The 21,981-nt window shown below is 39.4% G+C and overlaps 1 protein-coding gene across 1 annotated transcript; it reads left to right on the top strand.

The window, feature by feature from the left end:
* Window positions 1-10,425: 10,425 nt before the first annotated feature.
* Window positions 10,426-21,572, top strand: colec10 (collectin sub-family member 10 (C-type lectin)). Its single transcript, XM_082552463.1, has 7 exons — window positions 10,426-10,600; window positions 12,645-12,716; window positions 16,243-16,314; window positions 18,259-18,312; window positions 20,144-20,239; window positions 20,542-20,753; window positions 20,975-21,572. Exons 1-7 carry the CDS (start codon window positions 10,501-10,503, stop codon window positions 21,200-21,202), a joined length of 834 nt encoding a protein of 277 aa, XP_082408589.1. The 5' UTR covers window positions 10,426-10,500; the 3' UTR covers window positions 21,203-21,572.
* The last annotated feature ends 409 nt before the right edge of the window (window positions 21,573-21,981 follow it).

The following is a 21,981-nucleotide window of genomic DNA, read 5'->3' on the forward strand; positions in this document are numbered from 1 at the left end:
AAAGGAAAGGGAGACATGAAATCCAGAAGTGCATATTTGTAACGCTAGATTAAGCATTTTTGCAATACATCAGCTCCAGATGGACAACTGTTATTAATTCTCATTAAAGAGAAATTGTGTGACAAGTTAAGAGAAGCATCGAAACAGTGAAATTTAAGGATTGCTGCTTTTACTAGATGGGTGGCTCACACATACGTGGAGTAAGTGCTCACATCTGACACCAGAAACTGATTTAGGGAAGAGAGAATATCTGCAGGCTTTTAGTTACACATCACAGGATGCTCGTCTCTCATTTTTCCACTTACAATTTGCTGTTTTTACTGCTAAAACATGTCTACAGCTACTTACATGAAAATCTGTGTGCAGAGCTCAACTTTAATTTTTCTTGTTGTTGTTGTTGTATTATTACTCCTGCTTCAGTTAAAGATGTTAGTTGTTTTGTGTGTGTTTTTTACGTCTGCTTGTGTGTGTGTGTGTGTGTGTGTGTGTCAGACTGTGATGTTGAAATCAGTCATTCAGAGTGACTCCTCCAAAGAGCCAGCGTGAGACAAAGAGGCCAAGCTGCCAGAGAACTGATGCAGAAGACTGGGAAGCTTTTAAACTGCAACCAAACCACTTTCAAGATGTGTTCGGTGCAGCGAGGGGAATTCTCCAAACACTAATTTGTCCACAGTGACATGAAAGTCCTGTTTAAGGTTTTCCGTCATTTTCTGTTTATCCCATCAAACTGTACGTAGGCTGATTTTAACAGACTGTTAAAATGACCAAAATGACTAATTGGCTAAATTCAATAACCAAAAGAACCATAACAGTGTGCTAAACAATAAAACGACTTTACTGGAAACCAGTGTGGACCTTACACTATAGACTTATATTTATAGCAGTTCTCTGGGTAAAATGTCTTGTTTTTGCCAGAGGCCAGAGAAGAATGGACTGACTGCTAAAAGCTAAAAGGAAGGCAACAGTAAGTCACACAGCCTCTCACTACTACCAAAGTATGCGGAAGAGCATCTCTGTACACACAGCATGTCGTACATTGAAGCAGATAGGTTAAAGCAGCAGAAGACCACACCAGGTTTCATTCTTGTCAGCTAAGAACAGGAAACTGAGGCTGCAGTTTGTATAAGCTAATCAAAATAAGACAAGACAAGATTGGAAAAATTGGCTGTTCTGATTAGAATTCCTGCTGCAACATTTGGATGATATGTTCAGAATAAACAACATGGAAGCATGGATCCATCCTGCCTTATGTCATCAGACTGCTGGTGGTGGTGTAATGTTGTGAGGGATATTTTCTTGGAATACTTTGGGCCCGTTAGTTGCAACTAAACATTATTTAAACACCACAGCCTTCCTAAGAACTGTTGCTGACCATTTCCATTCCCTTACCACCACAGTGTACCGATCTTCTTCTGCATTCTTTTAGTAAGGATCTAAAAGCTTATCTAAAAGCCCAAATCATCTCAAACTGGTAGAGCACAGTTGAGATTTGGTGGAATGGGAGATGAAATGAATGTCAAAACAACAAATCTGCAGCAACTGTGATACTATCATGTCAGCATGGACCAAAATATCTGAAGAATGTTTCCAGCAGCGTGTTGAATCTGTGCCGTGAAGAGGTGCACAGGCAGGTGCAACTCAATACCAGCGAGTGGTGCCTAATAAACTGGCCACAGAGTGCGTATATATTATTTATTTTTATATTAGGCTACAGTATATGTGTTGCCACACATGATCAGCACATGTTCACACAAGACAAGCTGCTTGAGAAGACAGATACAGTTTGCTCTTTTAATCACCTTATCCAACAGCGGACGAGGTGATTAGCAGCAAAATCTGTCTGTGTCTCTGGCAGTCTGCGTCGTCTGGTGTGTATAGCAGCGCACACAACGTTAAGTAAACATTAGTGGTTAGCAACATCCTAAAAGTGAGACCATGTCCACATTCATGCACATGCTTACATGGAAAATAGATTTCACCCAAACAATATAAATTCAAATAATGATAAGAGTTACAGTTAATTGCAGATCTATAAATTCTACTTGACATGTGAGTCTGTCTAAATTGTCACCTGACATTTTGAAACAAAGAGTGTTTGGCTGAAGATGGAGAAGAAGAAGAAGAGAAGTTTGGCTACTGTTGATTCCCCCGCTGTTCCTAAGCAGAGGCTATTTCCAAACTTGTAGGTGTAGTTCAGACACAGGGGAGGAATTCAGACTTAAGTCAATCATGGAGAACAGAAAGGATTTTTAATATTAAAGTGCAACCACAGGTCTGGATGAGGTATACTATAAAAACACTGTGACATCCAAAGCGGTGAGGTGGAGTCGTGAGAAATGGTGAGTACTCTAGAGGTGGTTTTCTCAACACCCATCTGACTCATAATATTTAATATTGCCAGCTACTTGAACACGACAATTTGCGGCTTACAGCTCCCTATCTAATCCAGCGTTTCATCGAGAGTGAGATAAAGTGGTTTGCAAAATCAATCTTCGCTCCAAGTATTGTTTTAAATCCCCCAAAGGGGTTTGTAATCTCAGTGAGATCAGAATTTGATTGAAAGCTTTCTAAGTGTCTTATAAGGATAAATGAAGTTGTGTCTGTGTGTGTGTTGATAGTATTAGACAGCATTGCTACACTGTTTGATGTCAAGGAGGGGAAATGATCTTATATATTTGATTTGTTACTGGAAGAGGTCCTTATGTCGCCAATCACTATGCTGTTGAAATGAACCTTCCCAGAAACAATTATGGAGAATTTGGTGTTATACAGCTATTATTAGCTTTAGAACAGTAAGTAATCTTTCTCAACAAAAGCAAAACAGTAATTATTATAATATGCGCAAAAGTTGTTTAAATCAGTTGTAGAGCGATTAGTTAAAAAAAATAAGTATTTAAGTAAAAATACAGCTGGGGATTTTTAGTGTGAAGTCTAAAGGGCGAAGCTAAAAATGGTGATGGGTGAGCTTACTATAAATACTGTTGTTTTTATAGTGCTGCTTCACTTCAACACAGTGATGTCCTGTGAATGTCTGACTGACAGCCTGTGTATTTTCCCGGGCCTGTGTGAGTCTGAGCATTATTAATCTGCCTCATAATAACCTCTTCTTTACAGATAAAAAAAAGATCCTGCATGAGTGCAGTGCCTGCTTACTCCGGCCTAAACATGGAAGTTGATTTTAGTCTAAAACGTCTGAAAAGAAAATTACCGTGCTTTGTGTCCATTTATAGGGTTCAGGGAAGCTGATCAAATTTTCCCCAGGGACTTTCTCCGGGAAGGAATGCAAATGATAACAAATTAAGCCTCGCATCAGGACGCTGTGGCACGGTGATTTTAACAACATACTCACACGTGTACGTCCACAGATACGGTTTCCAAAGAAGACAACACAAAACAAAACATGGATACACACATATTTGAAATTAACTGTGTTTACATTTTAGCCTCCAGTGTAAGTTCATCTAGCCAGACAGTATGGATAACATACCAGAAGCTACATGTGCACCTATGGAATATATGTAAGGCTGTTGCAATGTTAAAATAATTAGCAAGTGTAGTTTTGCTACTGCTGCAGCTGCTTTTTGGAATTTTCCTTAAGTATAAATGTTTTGTCCAGATGGTAAAACTGTGTCCAGGAACTTGGTTTGACCAAGTGCCATGATGTAAAATATTGAAGAGAAATGCAGACACTAACATGGATTCCTAGAGCAAACAAACCTTGTTATGTGGCTGTGACAGAATTTATTTTGAATAAGTTAACAAGTTGGAGAAACAGTTAATTTAATAAGAAAAGTCAAAGCTATTTACATGCCCTGGACACTTTATTAGGTTCCCTATGCTAGTACTGGATTGGCCTCAATTCTTCATGGTACGAACTTCAATAAGGTGCTGGAGAAGTCACACAGTTGCTGCAGATTTGTCAGCTGCACATCCATGAGGGTGCCACCACATCCCAAAGGTGATCTATTGGATTGAGATCTGGTGACTGTGGAGGCCAGTTGAGGCCAGTGATCTCATTGCCGTTTTCAAAAAACCTGTTGGAGCTGATTTGCGGCATGGTGCGTTACCCTACTGCCATCAGGAGATGGGTACACTGTCATCACAAAGGGATGAACGTGGTCAGCAACAATAGTCAGGTAGGCTGTAGCATTTAAATGGTGCTTAGTTGGGATTAAGAGGGTCCGAGTGAAAATATCCCCTGATATCATTACACAGTCAACACCAGCCTGAACCACTGATACAAGGTAGGCTAAATCCGTGTTTCCACATTATTTGTGCCAGATTCTGCCCCTAATATCTGTATGTTGAAGAAAAATTCAAGACTTATCAGACCAGGGAATGTTTTACCAATCAGCTGTTGTCACGTTTGGTGAGCATGTGCCTCAGTGTTTGTGTGGCCTTCAGTTTCCTGTTTTTTGAGCTGGCAGGAGTGGTGCTTGGTGTGACTTCTACTTCTGTTTGCCCATTCTCCCATAAACTCAAGGTATTATCACTCAATATTCACATTTTTTTTTAGATAATTCACTGTAAACCCTCAATTTGAACTTCAGCAGGTTACCTTGACCATGTCTACATGGCTAAATGCACTGAGTGGCTGCCATCTGAATGGGTGATTGGTATTTTTCTCCTGCAGTCCCGAGACATGTATATTCGTTTGGATGCTGATTCTATATTGGCCGTAATGCATTAACGAGCTGTTAAACAGGTCTACCTGTGAAAGTGGGCACCGAGTACATCGGCACAAAAGACTTTGAATGGTTAACATAATGTGGTGTAAGTGGTTTGTTTTTGTAATTTATAATAAGCAAACATGGAGTATTTTTTCCTCCCCTTCGTTTGAATAGTTGGTTAACATTTTACTACTAAAGGCAAAGCTGACATTTGATATACTGAAGCGAGTCTGTTCAGGACACTGTCATGTGGTTATAAAGGCATTAGCACAAACTAAAACCCAGATTGTGACCTTTGATACTTGATGTGCAACTATTACACTGAATACTTTGTTTCATTTGGTCCTGTTGCACACTGTAGCTATGGAAATGGTGTAGTCATGGTAACTGGTTAAAACCACTTAGGTTAAAGCTAGGATTAGGTTAAGGCGATATAATTTAAGTTGAGGTTTAGCAACCAAACAGTTTATTTAAGTGTGGAGTAAGCCACTGGTCATGGTCAAATAACACAAACTGTAGCCTTAAAGTGAAAACCCTTCTCAGTATAATACTTCCTAGAAGAGCTGGATATTGAACCGAAGTCTGAAGACAGATGTAAATACTCATCCATCACCCAAACCACAACGCCATTACTTTCTATCACACTGTTTTCATGTCAAACAAATGTTGAACTCATTTTGTTGAGGGAGTATCCTCTTTTCGTGGAAAGAAGAAGTGTGTGTCTTGGTTTTTGGGTGGCATGGTGGTGCAGTGATTAGCACTGTGCCACAGCAGAAAGATGGCTGTGGGTTCAACTTTGTGCCTTCGTAGGTTTTCTCTGGGTGATTCAGTTTCTTGCCACAGTCCTAAGATATGTGTGTTCAGTTAAGTGACGATCCTGCAAGATAGATGAAGTACTGCATAAATTTGGATTGCAGTGTAAAGTGCTCTAAGCATTCTAAAAAGATGATTTTCCAGTTTTCAACAAATCCCATAATCATGCTTTTTTTTCTACATAAATAGTTTAAGAGATAATTTTGGTCACAAGTTGTATCAATATGTTAGAGTAAAACTTTAGATTTGTTAGAATTTGGAGAAGACAAGAATTGTATCGAGAAGTACTCCACCTACAGGTCAACTGTGAGCTCACCTTTATCCTGTTAGATGCATTAGAATAAATCTATAGGTTTCAGGTCAGTTCAAAGAAATATTTTGCCCAGTTTCTAGTACTTTCTAACAGTTTTAAGATATTTGCTTCTGCCATGGAAAGAGTAGGAAATGGCAGGTAGCTCTTGAGCTCACTGGGGAACAAGTGCACAAATAACTTTATATCCAGTGTGCTTTACTGAGCTGACAACTCTTTTCAGAAACTCTCCAAATCCTTTAGGTTTCTTGGCTGCTGCTTGGCAACTCAAAGCTTTAGCTCCTGTTATGACCCAGGTCATTGTTGTCGTGTGGTGCTGTTACTCGCCACACCATGCGGGGGCATTGTTTGTACTCTGTGATGTTTGTTATGTAAGTTTCCAGGTGGAGGCTGACCATTGGTGGAAGAGGGAATGAGGCCAGCTACAAATTGGGACCTGACTGGGCCGGCAGTGTCTCCTACCAATCTGGACATGGTAGCTGTAGGGGTGGGAAGCCGTTTCTTTTACAACCTTTTTCTCCTGTTTCGGGTAGGGAAACGGGTTTTGAGGTTTGTATTTTCTTTTGGGGTTGATTCACTATAGGTAAGTTCTGATTCATTTCCAGTGTGTTTTGTTTGTTGTTTTGGCCATGCCCACCCTGACGCTCGCTACCTGTCAAGTTAATAAAACGACTAGTCATTGTAAAGCTGTGGCTGTGTGATTTACTTCTTTTTATTATTTTTCTTGTGTTGCACTCCAGCCCCCCCAGGCCAGTGTGTAACACTCCCTCCACAGATTTCCTATAGGACTCAGGTCTGGAGACTGGCCAGGCCACTCCATGGACTTGATGTGTTTCTTCTTTAGCCACTCCTTTCTTGACCTGGCAGTGTGTTTTGTGACATTGTCATCCATGACTCATCTTCAGAGTTCTGACTAAAATGAAGGAGGTTGTCATCCATGATAACACAGTGAATGGCCATGTTAACTGGCTCCTCGGTGTGGTGAAGTCATCCTCTAACTTAAGCAAAACAAACACCTCCATGCTTGACTGTAGAGATGATGTTCATTGGTTCATACTCAGCAATTCTGAATAATCACACCAACAGGTTTTATCTTCTCACCAAGGTTCTTCTCACCTTTCTCCCCGATATCCCTGTTTTTTTTCTTGCCCATGATGGTTGAGAGGCTGGAATGGAAATAACTGATTCTGTGTACAGTTGTGTATTATACGAAGAATGATGAATTGATTGATTGCAATCTTTGTGCCTGATAGGCATACAGCCAATCTGTGACAGCCAAAACGCCGGCTGGGTTATAAGGGATCAAATGCTTATTTGACTCAGTGACATCGAAATCTGTTTTTCCAGTCTGATGTAAGAGAAGAATAGAAATTGAGGTACTAGTGTGTTGCTGGCCATGTGCAGACTAAAGTGTCTAGATGGCACAGGTAACCGCCATTACACCCACATAATTAATTATCGATATAGTCCCAGTAGTTTGTATGTTATATCTTGTCAATATACAGGTGAGTGTTTTTAAATTTCGACTAACAAATTGAAGGTTTTGACAGCACTACTGATTAACGCTCATAGTTGACTACTTGGAAAATGCTGAGACAAATTGAAACATGACTTTAATTCATTCCATGTGAAGACTCAATAACAGTGAAAATGAACTGAGTCACTTCCTCTGAAATGTGACATCATAAAAACAAGTAGATGCACTGCCTTCGGTTGTCACTGTCTGTTGTGTGCTGCTTTCCTGGGAAAAGGGCTTTTTCTATGCCCCAATCTGCAGTACATACCAGGAAATACATGCAGCCAGTAATGGCACTCATGCTCTGCAGTAAATTAATGTGGTTCAGAGGTTACGTAAATGTTTTATATACTTGGAGATGCTGTTGACCGATTTGTCAGTGACACACGTGTGGGCAGTGTATGCTACTGCTGCTGCTTTAAAATGCTAATGGTGGTGCCAGTGTTGTAAACAGGGCTGTAAGCAGCAGAGAGAAGAAGGCTGTTTTGTGGTGTGGTTACCATTTTGGAGTCAACCCTCAATCCAGGAGTGTGAATCACATTCTTAATTAGAGAACGTAATCTAAACCACGTGTAAATAATTAGCCTTCGGGGTAGCAGGGCTGTTCTGATGTATATGAGTCTGTATTTTACATCCCATAAGTTGTCTGAAACAGTCCAACAGACAAGTCCACGCAGACTGAAAGGGTAATTAATAAGTGAAGACATAAACACGCGCACACACAAGAAGAAGTACTGCCTCTTTACTGATGCATTGTCTCATAAGTGTTGTTTTTGAAAGGCAAGCAGCTGTTTTAAGTAAAAAGCCTTCAATGTCTCCCCATCCATTCATTATACATGCACCTCACATCTGCCAAGCACCGAGCAGCAGATGGACAAAGTTAGCAACCATGTTGTGAACATAATGGAACATTTAGCCTTTAAATAGCTAATTATTTCCATTAGGAGCTGATGAGAACTTAAACCTACATAGAAGGGAAAAGTGGAAATTGATCTTTGGCTCATCAGGTAGAGACATAAAAGTAACCTTTCTATACTTATCTATCTTATTGAGGGTCAGAGACTAAATGGACACCACTGAATCTATTTATCCATTGTTTTACATGCTAACTGCTGCTGTTCGGGGTCACAGGGGGCTAAAGCCTATCCCAGCTGTCACTGGGCAACAGCTGGGATACACCCTGGAAATGTGGCTATTCTATCAAGGGGCGTGACCACACATGATTTTCTTTCACAATCCTGGCCTTGGTTGTCTCTTTTGAACTTTCACTGAGCAATCCAACATGCTAGCAAGTTATGGTCAGCGACACCAAAATCCAGAGCCATAAAATAGCTCATTTACCAAAGCGCCCCTCTCTTAACATCATTAAATTCCTTCGCAGAAACGATACAGGGTTGGAAGCTTAAAGCAAACCGTGGCAGAAGCTAAGAGAAACTGATATCAAGCATGTGAGGTCTTAAATATTTTCAAGCGTGTGTGTGTGGTTTAAACTTCCTTTCAAAGATAACCCAAGAGAAACAAACATCACAATCAACAGCAAAAAAGTGATTAATGACTGTGACTGCTCCAAGAGTGCATCAGGTCCATGTTATTTTCTTTGAAGACTACAGCTTTTCCAGCAGTTGAAATAATTTGTATTTTTATCGTAAAGCCAATACTGGATACATTTGAAAGACTTTTGTCTCTAAATACAAATAACATTATTTTTTTTAAAAGGGCTTCCAACAATAAAACACAAAGCTTTTTCACTTTGAATGCTTTTCAAAGTGACATCTAGCCAATCAGTCCCTCAGGGAACAACAGTCTGATTAAGATGAAGTTTTCTCTTTTGCTCTTTTTTGTTTTTATTCTGCTTAAAGGACCTGAGCACACTGATGCCACTGATGAGTTGTTTTTTGTTGGGTTGTTTGATGAAGGACTAAAGACATTCCAGGAAGCATAATTCTTGAATAAGGAGATCTCCTTTTGTGCCAAGACATGTGGCTTGGACTACGCTCCCCTCCTAATTTGCAATCCCTCTTTGTTCCTTGCTCTGTCTCCTGCCTCTGCGTCTCCTATTAAGACTCATCCTCTGATTATTTGCCTTCTTTGATACTGTACTGTGTGTTGTCATCACATAGCAGCAAAATTGTGCAGGATACAAGCGGGCAAGAACCTGCATGCATGCAGTATTTTCTATGTAAACCAAGTGTTTTCTGGTCTGAAGACTCGGGACAAGAGAAAAAAGCGAGTCTACTCCTTTGTTCATGATAAGAAGGCAGTCTAGTCTCGTGTTTATTATTTCACACTGTGCAGTCGCCGTTAGGGCCGAAAGATTTGCATTCATCTTTAATCGATATATCAGGAAAAAATCACTTTCACTGGAACTATTTGTTCTGACTGAAAGTATTTACTTTTACACTTCCAAGAATGTTATTAGCACTTTTTTTCATTCAGGACCTTCGCAGTGTTATTGTGAGCTCTGGTTCATCTAATTTCCCTTCAGTAAATTAGAAGCAGTTGTTACTCCCCAGTGCTAGCCGAGCATGAGCAGAGATTTTTCTTGTATCAGTGAAAGTAATACCAAAGCAAAGCACAGGTGGCTCTCAGACGTTCCCATGATTCCACATTCTCTCTCCAAGAATGAAAATATCAACTGTTAGCATGTGCCAACCTCTAAGGGAGTGTTAAACCTCAATCAGAGGACTGAAGTGTTCGTTTCATTTTATTCCTAAAAGTTAATTCTGTTTATCTAGGCATAGGGTTTTCAGTAGGAGAAACATTTAATCACGTCACTTATCTGCGTGACTTTTTCCAGTCTCAGCTGATCAACGGTCATGACAATTTGCATATTAATGATCGAGAAACGGACTTCCTTGTGTTTTCCTTACCTGGATAATTGAGCATGTATCAAGACATTGTACTTTATTCTTTACAGGGTACCCATGTATCTGTCCAAATAATGGTAAGATTTTTCACATGCAATTAAAAAGTTAAACCACATGCACAGGAATGCAGTACTCTGGTGAGTGTTGTTTGACATTTTGACAATTAACTGATAAGACTGTATAAACAAGTGTGTCTGTGTGTCCTACAAACAGCAGCACTGCTTTCTTCTGTCACTAATGCTACGCTGATCCCTGCTCCTCGACCATCTGCTCCAAAAAGCCAAAAGGTTTGGATTTTCTGCAGCGGTCTGTGATGGTTGGGAGATGCCGCGGCTCTTGGTGCTCTGCGTGTTTGTAGCCATCTTCAGCTACGTTTCTGTTTCTATAGAGGTTTGCACCAGCTCCTTGATACCAGGAGCTAAAGGTAACGCACTGTGGCGCTGTTGTAAATGTGTGTGTTTGCATTTTGACTGGATGTCAGCTTGATTTGTAAATGTTTATCTTTGCATAATGAAGTCTAAAATGTTTTCAACCTAAAATCAACAGTACTCATGTACTTTGTACTCATGTTTGTTCGTGATGTTGGAAACGTTGTTGTGTCCCAACGTTACAGGAGAGTGTTAGAGTGTGAGAGTGCAACGTTCTGAGGAAATACCCCCTAAATGTTTTATAGTTTAAAGAGCTGATGATAAAGCCACCAAGCATTAAATGTTCTAAAGTTTACTAGCTCACTGTCTGCTACCCCGCGGTCTTTTGGAGGGAATGCCTCCCTGTGTGTGTTTTCCATTTTATGACATCCAGTGGCTTGCTCCCCTGCTGATTGAGACAGACAGACCCTAATAAAACACAAAGTGAAGCTATGCTTTTTTTCTCTCTTTTTTGCGCACTGTGCTGGAAAAAAACGAGAAAAAAAAAACGGCCTTTATTGTAAATGGAAGCCAGAGGCCCGTCTCTCAAGGAGCTGGCATGCAGAAACTGAGATTGTTAAGCTAAAAGGCAAAAAAATTTAAAAGATTCTCTCATTGTGACGAAGGCCATTTATTAAATTGTTGAAGTTTTATAATTTAATTTAATTTCATTTTAGTTTTTTAGTTATTTATTTTATCTTATCTCATTTTAATTTTCTTTACTTGTGCTTTTAGCATGTACAGCACTTTGTGAACTCTGGTTTTATGTTAAAGTGCTTTATAAATAAAGGTGGTATGGTATGGTATGATATGGTATATCCAAAACAAAGTCTGTTTTACAAAAGCAGCTTCTGAAATAAAGTTAAATTATGTTTGTGATGGGCAAAGGGAAGAGGCGTCTGTACCATCAGTTACACTTTCACAGCTTTCCAGAGAAGTTTCCCATTGTTCCATCGTGATATTGTGTATTTAGACAGCTGCCACAAACGCGAACAGATTATTTGTACAAGACTCATCCAGATACTACTCACCACAGAGGCAGTCTCTTGAGTTTGTGTAGACTCACATCTGTGTATTTCGGTGGGTGACAGATGCGCATTTTTCCCAGTTTTAGACCCCTCAAAAATGTCTTACGACTTATTTTAACCTTTTTCAACAAACACAGTTTTATTACATTTACTGGTATGTTGACTTCATCATTCTTATATAGATTTACGGGAATTTTTTTTTTTTTTTTAGACGTAAAAAAGTGGGACGCTGCAGGCCCAGTTCTTGAAATTGAACGACAATAAACACCGAATTCTGACATTTTTGGGGAAATAACCTATCTTATTGCTACTGCGACATGTTAAATAGCAGATGAAAGATCTTCATTTGATTTGACACCTTAATCACACAAACCAGGCCTTTTGCTAATTTTATGCTACATGGTTTCAGTTTAGTAGTCCACAAAATTAAATAGTTACGCAGACTGTATCACTTGACCGTGCAGTGATTTAGCTTGAAAATGTCTACACAGCCGACCGAGCTGAATTATCAGTTTTCCTAAGTACTTCTGCCAGCCTAATAGAAGCAGACTCTAAGCAGAGTCCTTCTTTCTAAGCCCAGCATTTAACAAGATATAAACTGCTGCCTGCATCAACAACTGAGGCGAAATTACTGTTTTAATAGACATTCAGAAATCTCTTAAGATTTCATGCCAAGAGCCTTTTGATCCATGGTCCCGCCTCAAACATTTCTGCTACACCTCATTTGTGCTTTCAGCTCTAAAAAGGACTTTGTGCCATTAATACTTTTAAAGCACCGATGTCTCTAAAAATTATACTGGCTCGCCGAAGACTTATTAAAACAGAGTTATTTCTTCTTTATAAACATCCAAAGAGGATTCAGTCCATCTCCTTGTGATGATTAGAAACACTCTGCCACACTTACATTAAAACTTAAACACAATCATTCACCAAAGCTCTTTGCTGAAGTGGTTTCTGACGTGCTGTTAGTGCTGATAATGGATCGCCACATTGATGGCCTTTTTGTTTACAATCTTTCTTTTCTAAAATCCAGGGGACCAAGGTGGGATTGGAGATGATGGAGATCAGGGGAAACTGGGGAAGAATGGACCACCAGGACTTCCAGGTATCCAGTATCCTTCTAGTCAAAAATGGCTAAGCTGTAGGACAAAAACACGTAGACCCCGGTAATGTGTACACTCACAAAACATGAAAGACATTTAGAAAGAAAAAAAAAAGGATTCATACAACTTTTTGTCCACGAGCGCAGTCCTCATTGAGCCAGTAAATAAACTGATGTGTAAAATCAGTGGGGTTCCCCTTTATCACCAGTATAACCCAAATAAAATCTAATTTGCTTTTCTATCAGAGTGCGGTTTAGGATGGTGTAACAGGCAAGCATCAGTATAATCACAATGACTCTACATCTGCCTTAATGGCACTCAGACACTCAGTTAACAGGTGCAGGCGACTGCTCCCTTCCTGATATTTTCATTGTAGCTGCTCCCCATTCATCTGGTAAGTGTGCACACAGAGGCAAATGGAGCTGACTGCAGTACTTTTTAGTCATACGCTTGCTAACAAATACAAAAATGTGACTCTTATACTTAGTACAATTTTCCAAGTCTAATAAACGTGACACAATGCTCTTTGAAAAAAATTCCATTTGTATTTAAAACCTCTAAAAAAAATCTAATTGTCAGGTTTTCAAATCACATACTGTAAAATAGTTTTTCCAAACTCACTTCTCAGAATTCTTTTTTTTTTTTTTTTGAATAGATGTAAATACAAGAAAACCCCCAGCTTCTTCATTAGCATGTTTCCTTTAGGTATTGCAGTGGGGTAGAACAGCTGAAGGTTAAAAAGAAGAGAAAAAGTGATGAGTGCCATAAGTGTACATCTATATAATCACACCTAGGAAATAAAAAAATTAAGTCTGGCTTGACCAGTCTCTTTTTTTAAAAAGTTAATTTTCCTTGCTTGTCTAATATGAACAAACATAGCTAGTAACAAAACCACCCAGTGTGCAGCTTTTGCATTTCCCTGCTGTTGCAGCTTGCCTCCCTTTGCTGTGGTGTGAGCTGCACTGTGCCACAGACAAACTGCACTGCACTGACATGACATCTGTATATTTGTGGAGGAAGCAGATCTGTAAATTGCTGCTGAAGAAAGCAGGGGTTTTCACAAGGTTTTTTTTTCCAGCTGAGCTGATAGGCATACACACAAATACCTGCTCACACATGCTTAAAAAAAAAATGCATGCAATGCAGCATCCTGCACATGCCAGAGAGTACAAGACAGCAGACACAGTTCACACGTGTGTAAATATAAATGCAATAAATATAGTGTCATGATCGTTTGTGTGCACACACCCAGCTTTTATTCTATAACGTCTCACAGAGCTCAGCAGACATGTGCACGCTGCACACTAAAAACACCCTTCTTTTATCAGTGTGTGTGGGAGACGAATGCCAGGGCCGCTGGGGTCGTTTTCAAAAGTGCAGAAAGCACGTGCACGTGAAACTCTTTCAACTTTTCAACTTTGCGGATATTATTCAACGATATAGAAAAGCCAGTCATTATGGTTTCTATGTGTGTATGCTTACTGTAGGCATGAAAGCAGGTTTCTGTGATGATTCTGTAACTGTAGTATGTCAGCAGCCTGACAGATGACGCATGTATTCCCTGTTTTAATTTAGGCAGTTTTACAGGAAACAGTTGCTTAATTTTGGAATGTTAAATGGGAATATGTGACTGCTAATGCTCCTGTGGGCAACAAAAACCGTTTGTTGCTCCAACAAACAACAAACTGTTGTGCTGGACTTGTACATTTTTTAGCTTGAATCGAAACTATAACTGAGGTTGAAATCTTTGCATTATAGACCAAAAAAAGTGGAAGAGCATGTCCAGTGCAAGGTTTTTAGAGCCAGTATCAACAGACAGTTTAAATACAGTATGTCTATAAGCTAGTGAGGCGTTACGAGTCTCTGGTTCGTGTATGCTGCACAGGGTGCCAGACAAGCCATGAGATGAGACACATCTATTTTTCCATTATGTATTGGCTGATATATCGCTCTGGCTCAAAACTATGGTGTTATATGAGGATCTTAGATCTTGTGCACTTTTAGGTAGCTAGAAGTGCACAACAGAACAACCTTATTTTCATGTTCCATCTCTCTATTAATCTCTACTAAACAGAAATGTCAAAAATGAGACTCCACTTCTGCAACTGTGCAAGCAACATTTAGTCAATACACTGATTTAAGATCATTTTAGAAACCAAACGCATTTTATTTTTGTTGTATTATGGCAACAGCTAGTTGCTTAGTTCAAGGGTGTTTTGAAATAGCTGAAGGCTTTATTTAAATTGCCTTAGGCCCCAAGGCTTCGCCTCCTTTATCCTCCAGCAGCTGGAGATTCCAGACGTTAAACCAGTTGGGGTGGTTGGCCATTAAAAGTGATAGGAAGGACCGTTATCTGAACGTTGAGATAGGCCGTTTAACTGGCAAGCGTAAGCACTGCTAAAACATTATTCACCTGTTGCAGATGGAATAACAAAAGACCACCAGATTAACTTTCTTCGTGTGGCAACAAAACAAACACGTATAATCACTTCTTGTCGTCACTTGTCACTTCAGTGTTGTTGAAGCATTCACTTTGTGAGTGTGCTTCTCGGGCGCTTTCATGCAGAATTTTCCTAATTTAAAAGAAAAAAATAAATAAAAATCGCACCCTTGTATGAGCAAATTTTTCCCAGCGACCTCACACAATCCATAAGAACTCATGCCTTCTGCCAACACTTCTCACAAATCACCGAGTCGAAAATCAACATGCGCAAGCGGGACATGTGAAATATTAGTGAATAGCTGGCTGTACGTGTGTGTGTGGCAAATCCCTCTAATAGTGGCAGGCTTCTCCAATGCGTCACTTAGTATTTCGAACGCCATCAATTTTCAGTTGAATAGTTTCCTGAGGAAACACTCATTCAGGGGCTGGCAGAGAGCCTCGGTCTGCTAGTTTTCCCATGCGCATACACACACACACACACACACACACACAGCCTTTTAGTTTAATGTTCGCCATTTAGGATACATTTTTAAGGCACCCTCCAAAATCATGCACACTCCTGAGTTCTTCTAAAGACAAACAAAACAGTAAGCCAGGCAGTGGTAATCAGATTACAGTGTACTTCAATCCATTACAATCACTTTGTTTTTTAGATTAAAAAAATAAAACGTATTAATACATGATTAAATAAATAACAGTAAAAATGACACTAGAAATACATGCATTTAACAGACAGTGGATCCGACAGCAGGTTTTGCAGGGAGAGTCCTTAAAAGATTGAATGGCGTGGAATAGAGTTGCACAGATTATACAAAAGAAACTAAAATATAATGATACTAACACAAAAAGAAATTGATTATTATTAAAAGCGTAAATTAACACCATAATAATAACTGATTTTTCCAGTTTATGCTGACTTCGACCACATTTACAATATGTGAAGTTCCAACATGCACACATCCTCTACTTTTCTGGCATATGCAGACTATGTTGGACTGAAACAGCATTTTCAACACTTTTTCCAAATAATATTTCTTTATTCTGTCGCAAATACCTCCAAATCTCATCCTTCCTTTCTCCCGCAGGAGTGCCGGGGGAGTCGGGCCTTAAAGGAGAATTGGGCCACACAGGAAAGATTGGGCCTACTGGAGACAGAGGTACAACAAAGTCATTTTAATCTAAAGTTCAGGTTTGATATGCAGTTTAACACAGTTTCCTGTCAGTCTCAGTGCTTCTCTAGTCCTGCCTCCTATCTGTCCATCCATCTGCCTGAAACCATACTGTAAAACCTTACTATTGCATTACTCATTCAAGTGTAATATTTACAATAAAATAATAAATAACTAAGAACTAATAAAGTGCATCAGGGGGTAATACTTAGTTCCTCAGTTTCCAAAAGCGAGAAAGATTAATGACCTTTCATTTTTCATTCGAGTGTATAAATTTGTTCTCGCTCCAGTGCCATTAAACATTTTGATAGGTAGCTGTGAGATTTCTGCAGACGCTTAATGACTTTCAAATTGTCTTTAAGAAAAAATACGGCCTCCCGGATGCCCTCCTGAGATTTCACTGCCGCTCGCTCCCTAACAATGGTCTCAACTAAAACCCACATAACTACACTAACTGGCAGACTTAATTAGTCCCAAGACAAACACACAAGGAGAGTTTTTAAAAATTAAATCTGCTCATTATTGAGCTAACTAGACAGTTTCCACTAAAGGCTTGTATTTTTGTCTGTTTCTTTCACGTTTTAAGTTATCGCATCAAAAGATCCTGCAACATGATGTCATGCAGTTGCTCTGCCTGAAGTGGCTAAAGTGGCAGTTTCCATTGTAGTTTTTGTTTTTATGAGCAGTCGTGTTCCCCTGTCTTTCTAGACATTCAGTTTCTCAGTATTCATTATGATTAATACGCTATTAGCAAAGTGGCTGTGTGTAAGCTATATCAGGCAAAGGAGTGAAGTCACAGCTTTGGATTTCATTGATGCTGAAAGCCCAAAACTCATAAAACACCTGAATAAAAACACTTGTTTTCAGGAACATGCCAACATAACAAGATCACAAGCTCAAATTCAGTTCGTGTTTGCAAGAATGTTGGCCGTGATACAGGAGCACTGAAGAAATTCAGTTCAGTTTCCACATTGGAAATTGGTGTTCATTCATAATATAAAAACATGATAAATGAACAGACATCGCTTTTATAATTGTAACTCCATGTATATGGATTCTTATCAGATTGTCTGCAGAGCTTACATCGTTTTTGGCCAAAAGAACAACTATATAAATCTACAGACTGTAAAACTGTGGAGTTACTGAGTTTATATGGAACAAAAAAGGCAACTAACTGCAGCTGGAGGACTGTTTGGGATGAATTCTACTGTATACTCCACTGAGACAATGGAAAGCCGTATCAGGTCACATTTTACCATATTTACCCACTGTGTTTTTCCGTATTTTTTGCAAAGGAGCTCAAACAAGCTCAAATAAATCAAATCCATCAGTATGGCAAAACAACTGGTCAGATTACAGGTACAGTATTTCACTGTTCTGGCTGTTCCTCATTCAAAGCTAGGCCATTGTGATGTTTGTACTGCAACCCACTTCCCCAAAATTTGCAACTGCCATTTGGGTTATTTTCCACAATGAAACAACAGTGTGAGTGCAAATTCAGGACAAGATTTACACACAAACAGTAACATTTGATGATATCTCTCAATTAAAAATATATGTGGATGTTACTGTTATTTGGTATAAATTATCTTGTTGGAATAATTAATTGTGACCTAATGTTGGTCAAACTTTGACCATCTAGAAAGGTAAATAAATGGTAAATGGTCTGTATTTGTATAGCGCTTTACTTGGTCCTAAGGACCCCAAAGCGCTTTACACTATACGCAATCATCCACCCATTCACACACACATTCACACACTGGTGATGGCAAGCTACAAAGGCATGCGGCCCTGTTGAGTTTTCAATGTGTGATACAGCCATCTGGTGGTAGAACGTTGTAACTACATGACAAGGTCAACAGGAAGCTTCTACGAGGTTGAAATACAGCTAACAACAAAGGGTGCTATTAATGATTTTTGATTCTTCTGCAGGTGACAAGGGTGATAAAGGTGTAGATGGACCAGCTGGTTTAAAAGGGAAACCAGGTAACAGCATGCAGACACTGCCTCTCGTTTTAAGTCATACAGCCAAAACTAAAAAAGCTTTTTGCATGAGTCCTGTGAAAAACTAAGTACATTCCTACTGATCCCAGAGGAATTATTAGAGTAAAAAGAGCTAGGTGCTGCTAATCAAAATGCACTTGATTAACTGGTCGTCACTTTTAACACTGATGTCAGTTTGCTGGTCTGGAGCGCTCAGATGTTTGGTAACACAATGACACCCAGTGGAAGTCAGAGCAAATTCACCCCAGTGTCACACCATGCAATTCTCAGAGACACTGAGCTACATCTCAGCCTCTACAGGTCTTGGTTAGCATGTTAAATGTTAAAGTTCATGATAGTATAATCACAAAAGACTGAACAGGTATGGTTGTTTCGGAAGGATTGTCAGGAGAATGTCTCTTCTCTCTAAGCTGCATCTAAACAAATCACAAAACTCGAGCACTGTCCTTTGGATGGACCAGCCCAAAGTGGAGATGTTTAGAGCATATCAGCACAAACACTCATACCAGCTATCAAGCACGGTGATGATTCGGATTTGTTTTACAGCCACACGACCACGGCACCTTGCTGTCATTGAACTCATGCCTATGCCAAAGTATTCTGGAGTCAAATGTGAGGCCATCTGTCTGACAGCTAAAGTTTAGCCAAAAATGGGACAGTGATCTCAGGCACAGCACCAAAAATATCTATCAGGATGGCTAAAAAAAGAACAGAACCAAGGTTCAATGGTCAAAGACCAGACCTCATCTGGGTTGGAATACTGTAGCAGGACCTGAAGAGAGTTGTATGTAAATGAATACCCCGCCTACACAGTGAAAAAGAGTGGGCCAGAATTCCTCCACAGCCATGTGAGAGATGATCAAGTCATGCAGTAACTCCAAGTTATTGCTGCTGAAAGTGGTTGTGCAAAATACTGAATCACTGGAAATGAATCAGTAACTTGTTGTGGGTCAAATGATAAAGTCTCACTCATGCAGTCAAACAACCTTGAAAAAGAATGCTGCAGTATTTACTTAAACTGTCATGGTATGGGCCGTTAGACCCAGTGTTTTGTGTTTAATATTAGTATTTTCTTATGTTTTGGGTTAGTTCTTGTTTTCTTAGTTCCTAGGATTTGGGGTCTTGTGTTTAGTGTTGTGTTATAACCTGTGTCCTCCTCCGGTGCTCTGTTTGTGTCTCTGTGTTGGTAAAACAGTCTGTAAATTTCCTGTTTTACTTTGAAGGTCTGTGGCTCATCTTGCTCATTAGTTTCAGCTGTTTTCCTGTCATTTCCTGATTACTGTGCATGTGTATTTGTCGGTTCGTCTGTGTTGGTTATTATTTCAGATCTCCTCATTAGTGTTCCCAGTTTAGGTTTTTAGTAATTTCTCGTGCCTCGTTTCCTGTTTTTCACGTTGTAAATAAACGCTTACCTGCATCTAGCCGTCTCCTGAATATTGGGTCCTTTTTCTACAAACACCACACGACTGATACCCCGGCCGTGACGAAAACTTTTAGCACACCCATAAGTGGATTTGATCTGGGAAACGGAGTTCAATAAACAACATTTAAACACATTATTAATGAATTCCTTCAAATTCCTTTCTGGGAAAAAAAAACAAGTATTTGTTTGTGACTCTCAATCAGTTCTACTAGATGCTAATGGAGATTGTCCCTAAGGGAGCAATGCTGTAGAAAAGCATTTAATGATCCTTATTACAATCACTAGTCCTTGTACCAAGAAGCAGGTTCCACATTTGCCTAATTTTCTGACATCTTCTGACATTCAGACAAATATTCATCCAAGCTGTCCTAACCCCATTTGATCTATTAGGTACAATGTGTGACTGTGGGAGGTACAGGAAGGTGGTTGGACAGCTCGATATCAATGTAGGCAAGCTGGGGAATGCAGTCAAGTTTGTGAAGAACGGTAAGTCGCTATGTTTTCAATCTTTTACTAGACACTAGACGATGTCTTACCTTTAAAATTTAATAGAAGGAACTGAGACAGGTTTCTGTGTGAAAGAGCTTGTATCAAGTCTGGCCTCAAAACACCAAATCCTTTCTTCATTCAAGACTTACATTACACACTAGTCCCTTCATGTCTGTGCATCATCCTGCCACTTGACTTCTAATTTGGTTTCTGTGTTAAGAAGAAAAAATCAGAACAATGAAAACATGCCTTTAAACTTATGTCAGATGACCTTTAACCTTTGCACATGTCCTGTTCAGTGGTTCTAGGCTTGAGAGAAACAGAAGAGAGGTACTACCTGCTGGTGAAGGAGCCCAAGAGGTTTAGAGAGGCTTCAATGAACTGCAAGCTCAGAGGAGGCAACCTGGCCATGCCTAAAAGCACCAACATCAACCGTCTCATGGCAGACTATGTTAGTCAGGCAGGACTGACAAGAGTGTATATAGGAGTGCAGACTCAAACCAAGGGCATGGTAAGTGGTTTTGATAATATTAACTAGGTAGTAATTAGTAAGTCTAATGCTTTTTTGATACTTTTAATGTGGAAAAATAAAAGACGGTTGTGTAAAGTGTAAGAAGGACATATTTTAGGCTGTTGTGGGCAGTGTTGGTCAAAAACAGAACAAAATTAGTTAACAAATGATGACAAACTGTTGTTGTTGTTTTTAATCTCTTCTCTATTTTCTAAAATCAGGACGGGAGCAGTCACGTTTATGCAGACTCCACCCCTCTGCAGGGTTTTGCATCTTGGAGCCAAGAGGAGGAGCTACAGCCCAACACAAACTCCAGCTGCGTGGAGCTGCTCAGCACTGGAACGTGGGCTCACGTGGAGTGTGAAGCCACCATGTTTTTCATCTGTGAGTTCCCGAAGAGCAGGAGAAGAAGAGGAGGAAGAGAGGCAGTTGCCTCGTCATCATCTTGACCTTGACCACTCACTGCACATGTCAAGACAAGGATCAGACTCCTGAAAAAAACATTTATATTTCACATTTCCTGCAAATATGCAGACAATTTCAGTGATTGAGACTACTGTGTTTGCATATTTCACTAAGAACCATTACCACCAACAAATCAGTAAAATTGTTCTAAAATTAACTAAAATTGGGTTTCTTATTTTAATTTCTTTTTCTTTTACAGTTGTAGTGGCTTTCACTATCTGAGAAAATATGGGGCTCACTTTTACTGCAGTTTTTACCAATTCTGTGGCACTGCATCGGTATCATTGAAGGCTGCGACTGTACTGAAAAATTTATATCAGGGTTCAAGAGGTTGGTTTAAGCAATTAGATTAGAGTAAAACGGTCTTGTGCTTAAGCACACAGGATTATCGTGCTATTTCACACAGAGTTACTCACAACTCCAAAGTAAATTAAAGTTTACTAAACGTCTATAAGAGATTTACAACTGCTGTACCCTGATGCTCAATTACAAGTGTCCAGAAGTACAAAGAATCTACAAAGAAAAACTGAGTAAGAAAACATGATTAGCAAGGAATGTAACCTTGAGTGTTCTGAAATATGTATTTATTGGTGCATAAGGGAAATTGAAATAGACAAAGGAAATAAAGGGACAAAGTATATAAAAGGTTTCAGATTATATTGTTCTTATTTAGGATGTCCCTTATATATTCTGATGATATTTCGTGGCATGTGAAACAGTGTAAAGTATTTGTAAGCGATCCAAAAATAATAATTGGTTAATT

The sequence above is a fragment of the Aulonocara stuartgranti genome, assembly GCF_965226115.1.
Source record: "Aulonocara stuartgranti genome assembly, chromosome: 11".
NCBI classification, from domain to species: Eukaryota; Metazoa; Chordata; class Actinopteri; order Cichliformes; family Cichlidae; genus Aulonocara; species Aulonocara stuartgranti.

Excerpts from the sequence above, each read along its gene's own strand:
- colec10 (XM_082552463.1), top strand. The coding sequence starts at position 10,501 with ATGCCGCGGCTCTTGGTGCTCTGCGTGTTTGTAGCCATCTTCAGCTAC. Across the intron at positions 16,315-18,258 it reads TGGGCCTACTGGAGACAGAG|GTGACAAGGGTGATAAAGGT; the intron begins GTACAACAAAGT and ends ATTCTTCTGCAG. Across the intron at positions 20,754-20,974 it reads AGACTCAAACCAAGGGCATG|GACGGGAGCAGTCACGTTTA; the intron begins GTAAGTGGTTTT and ends TTCTAAAATCAG.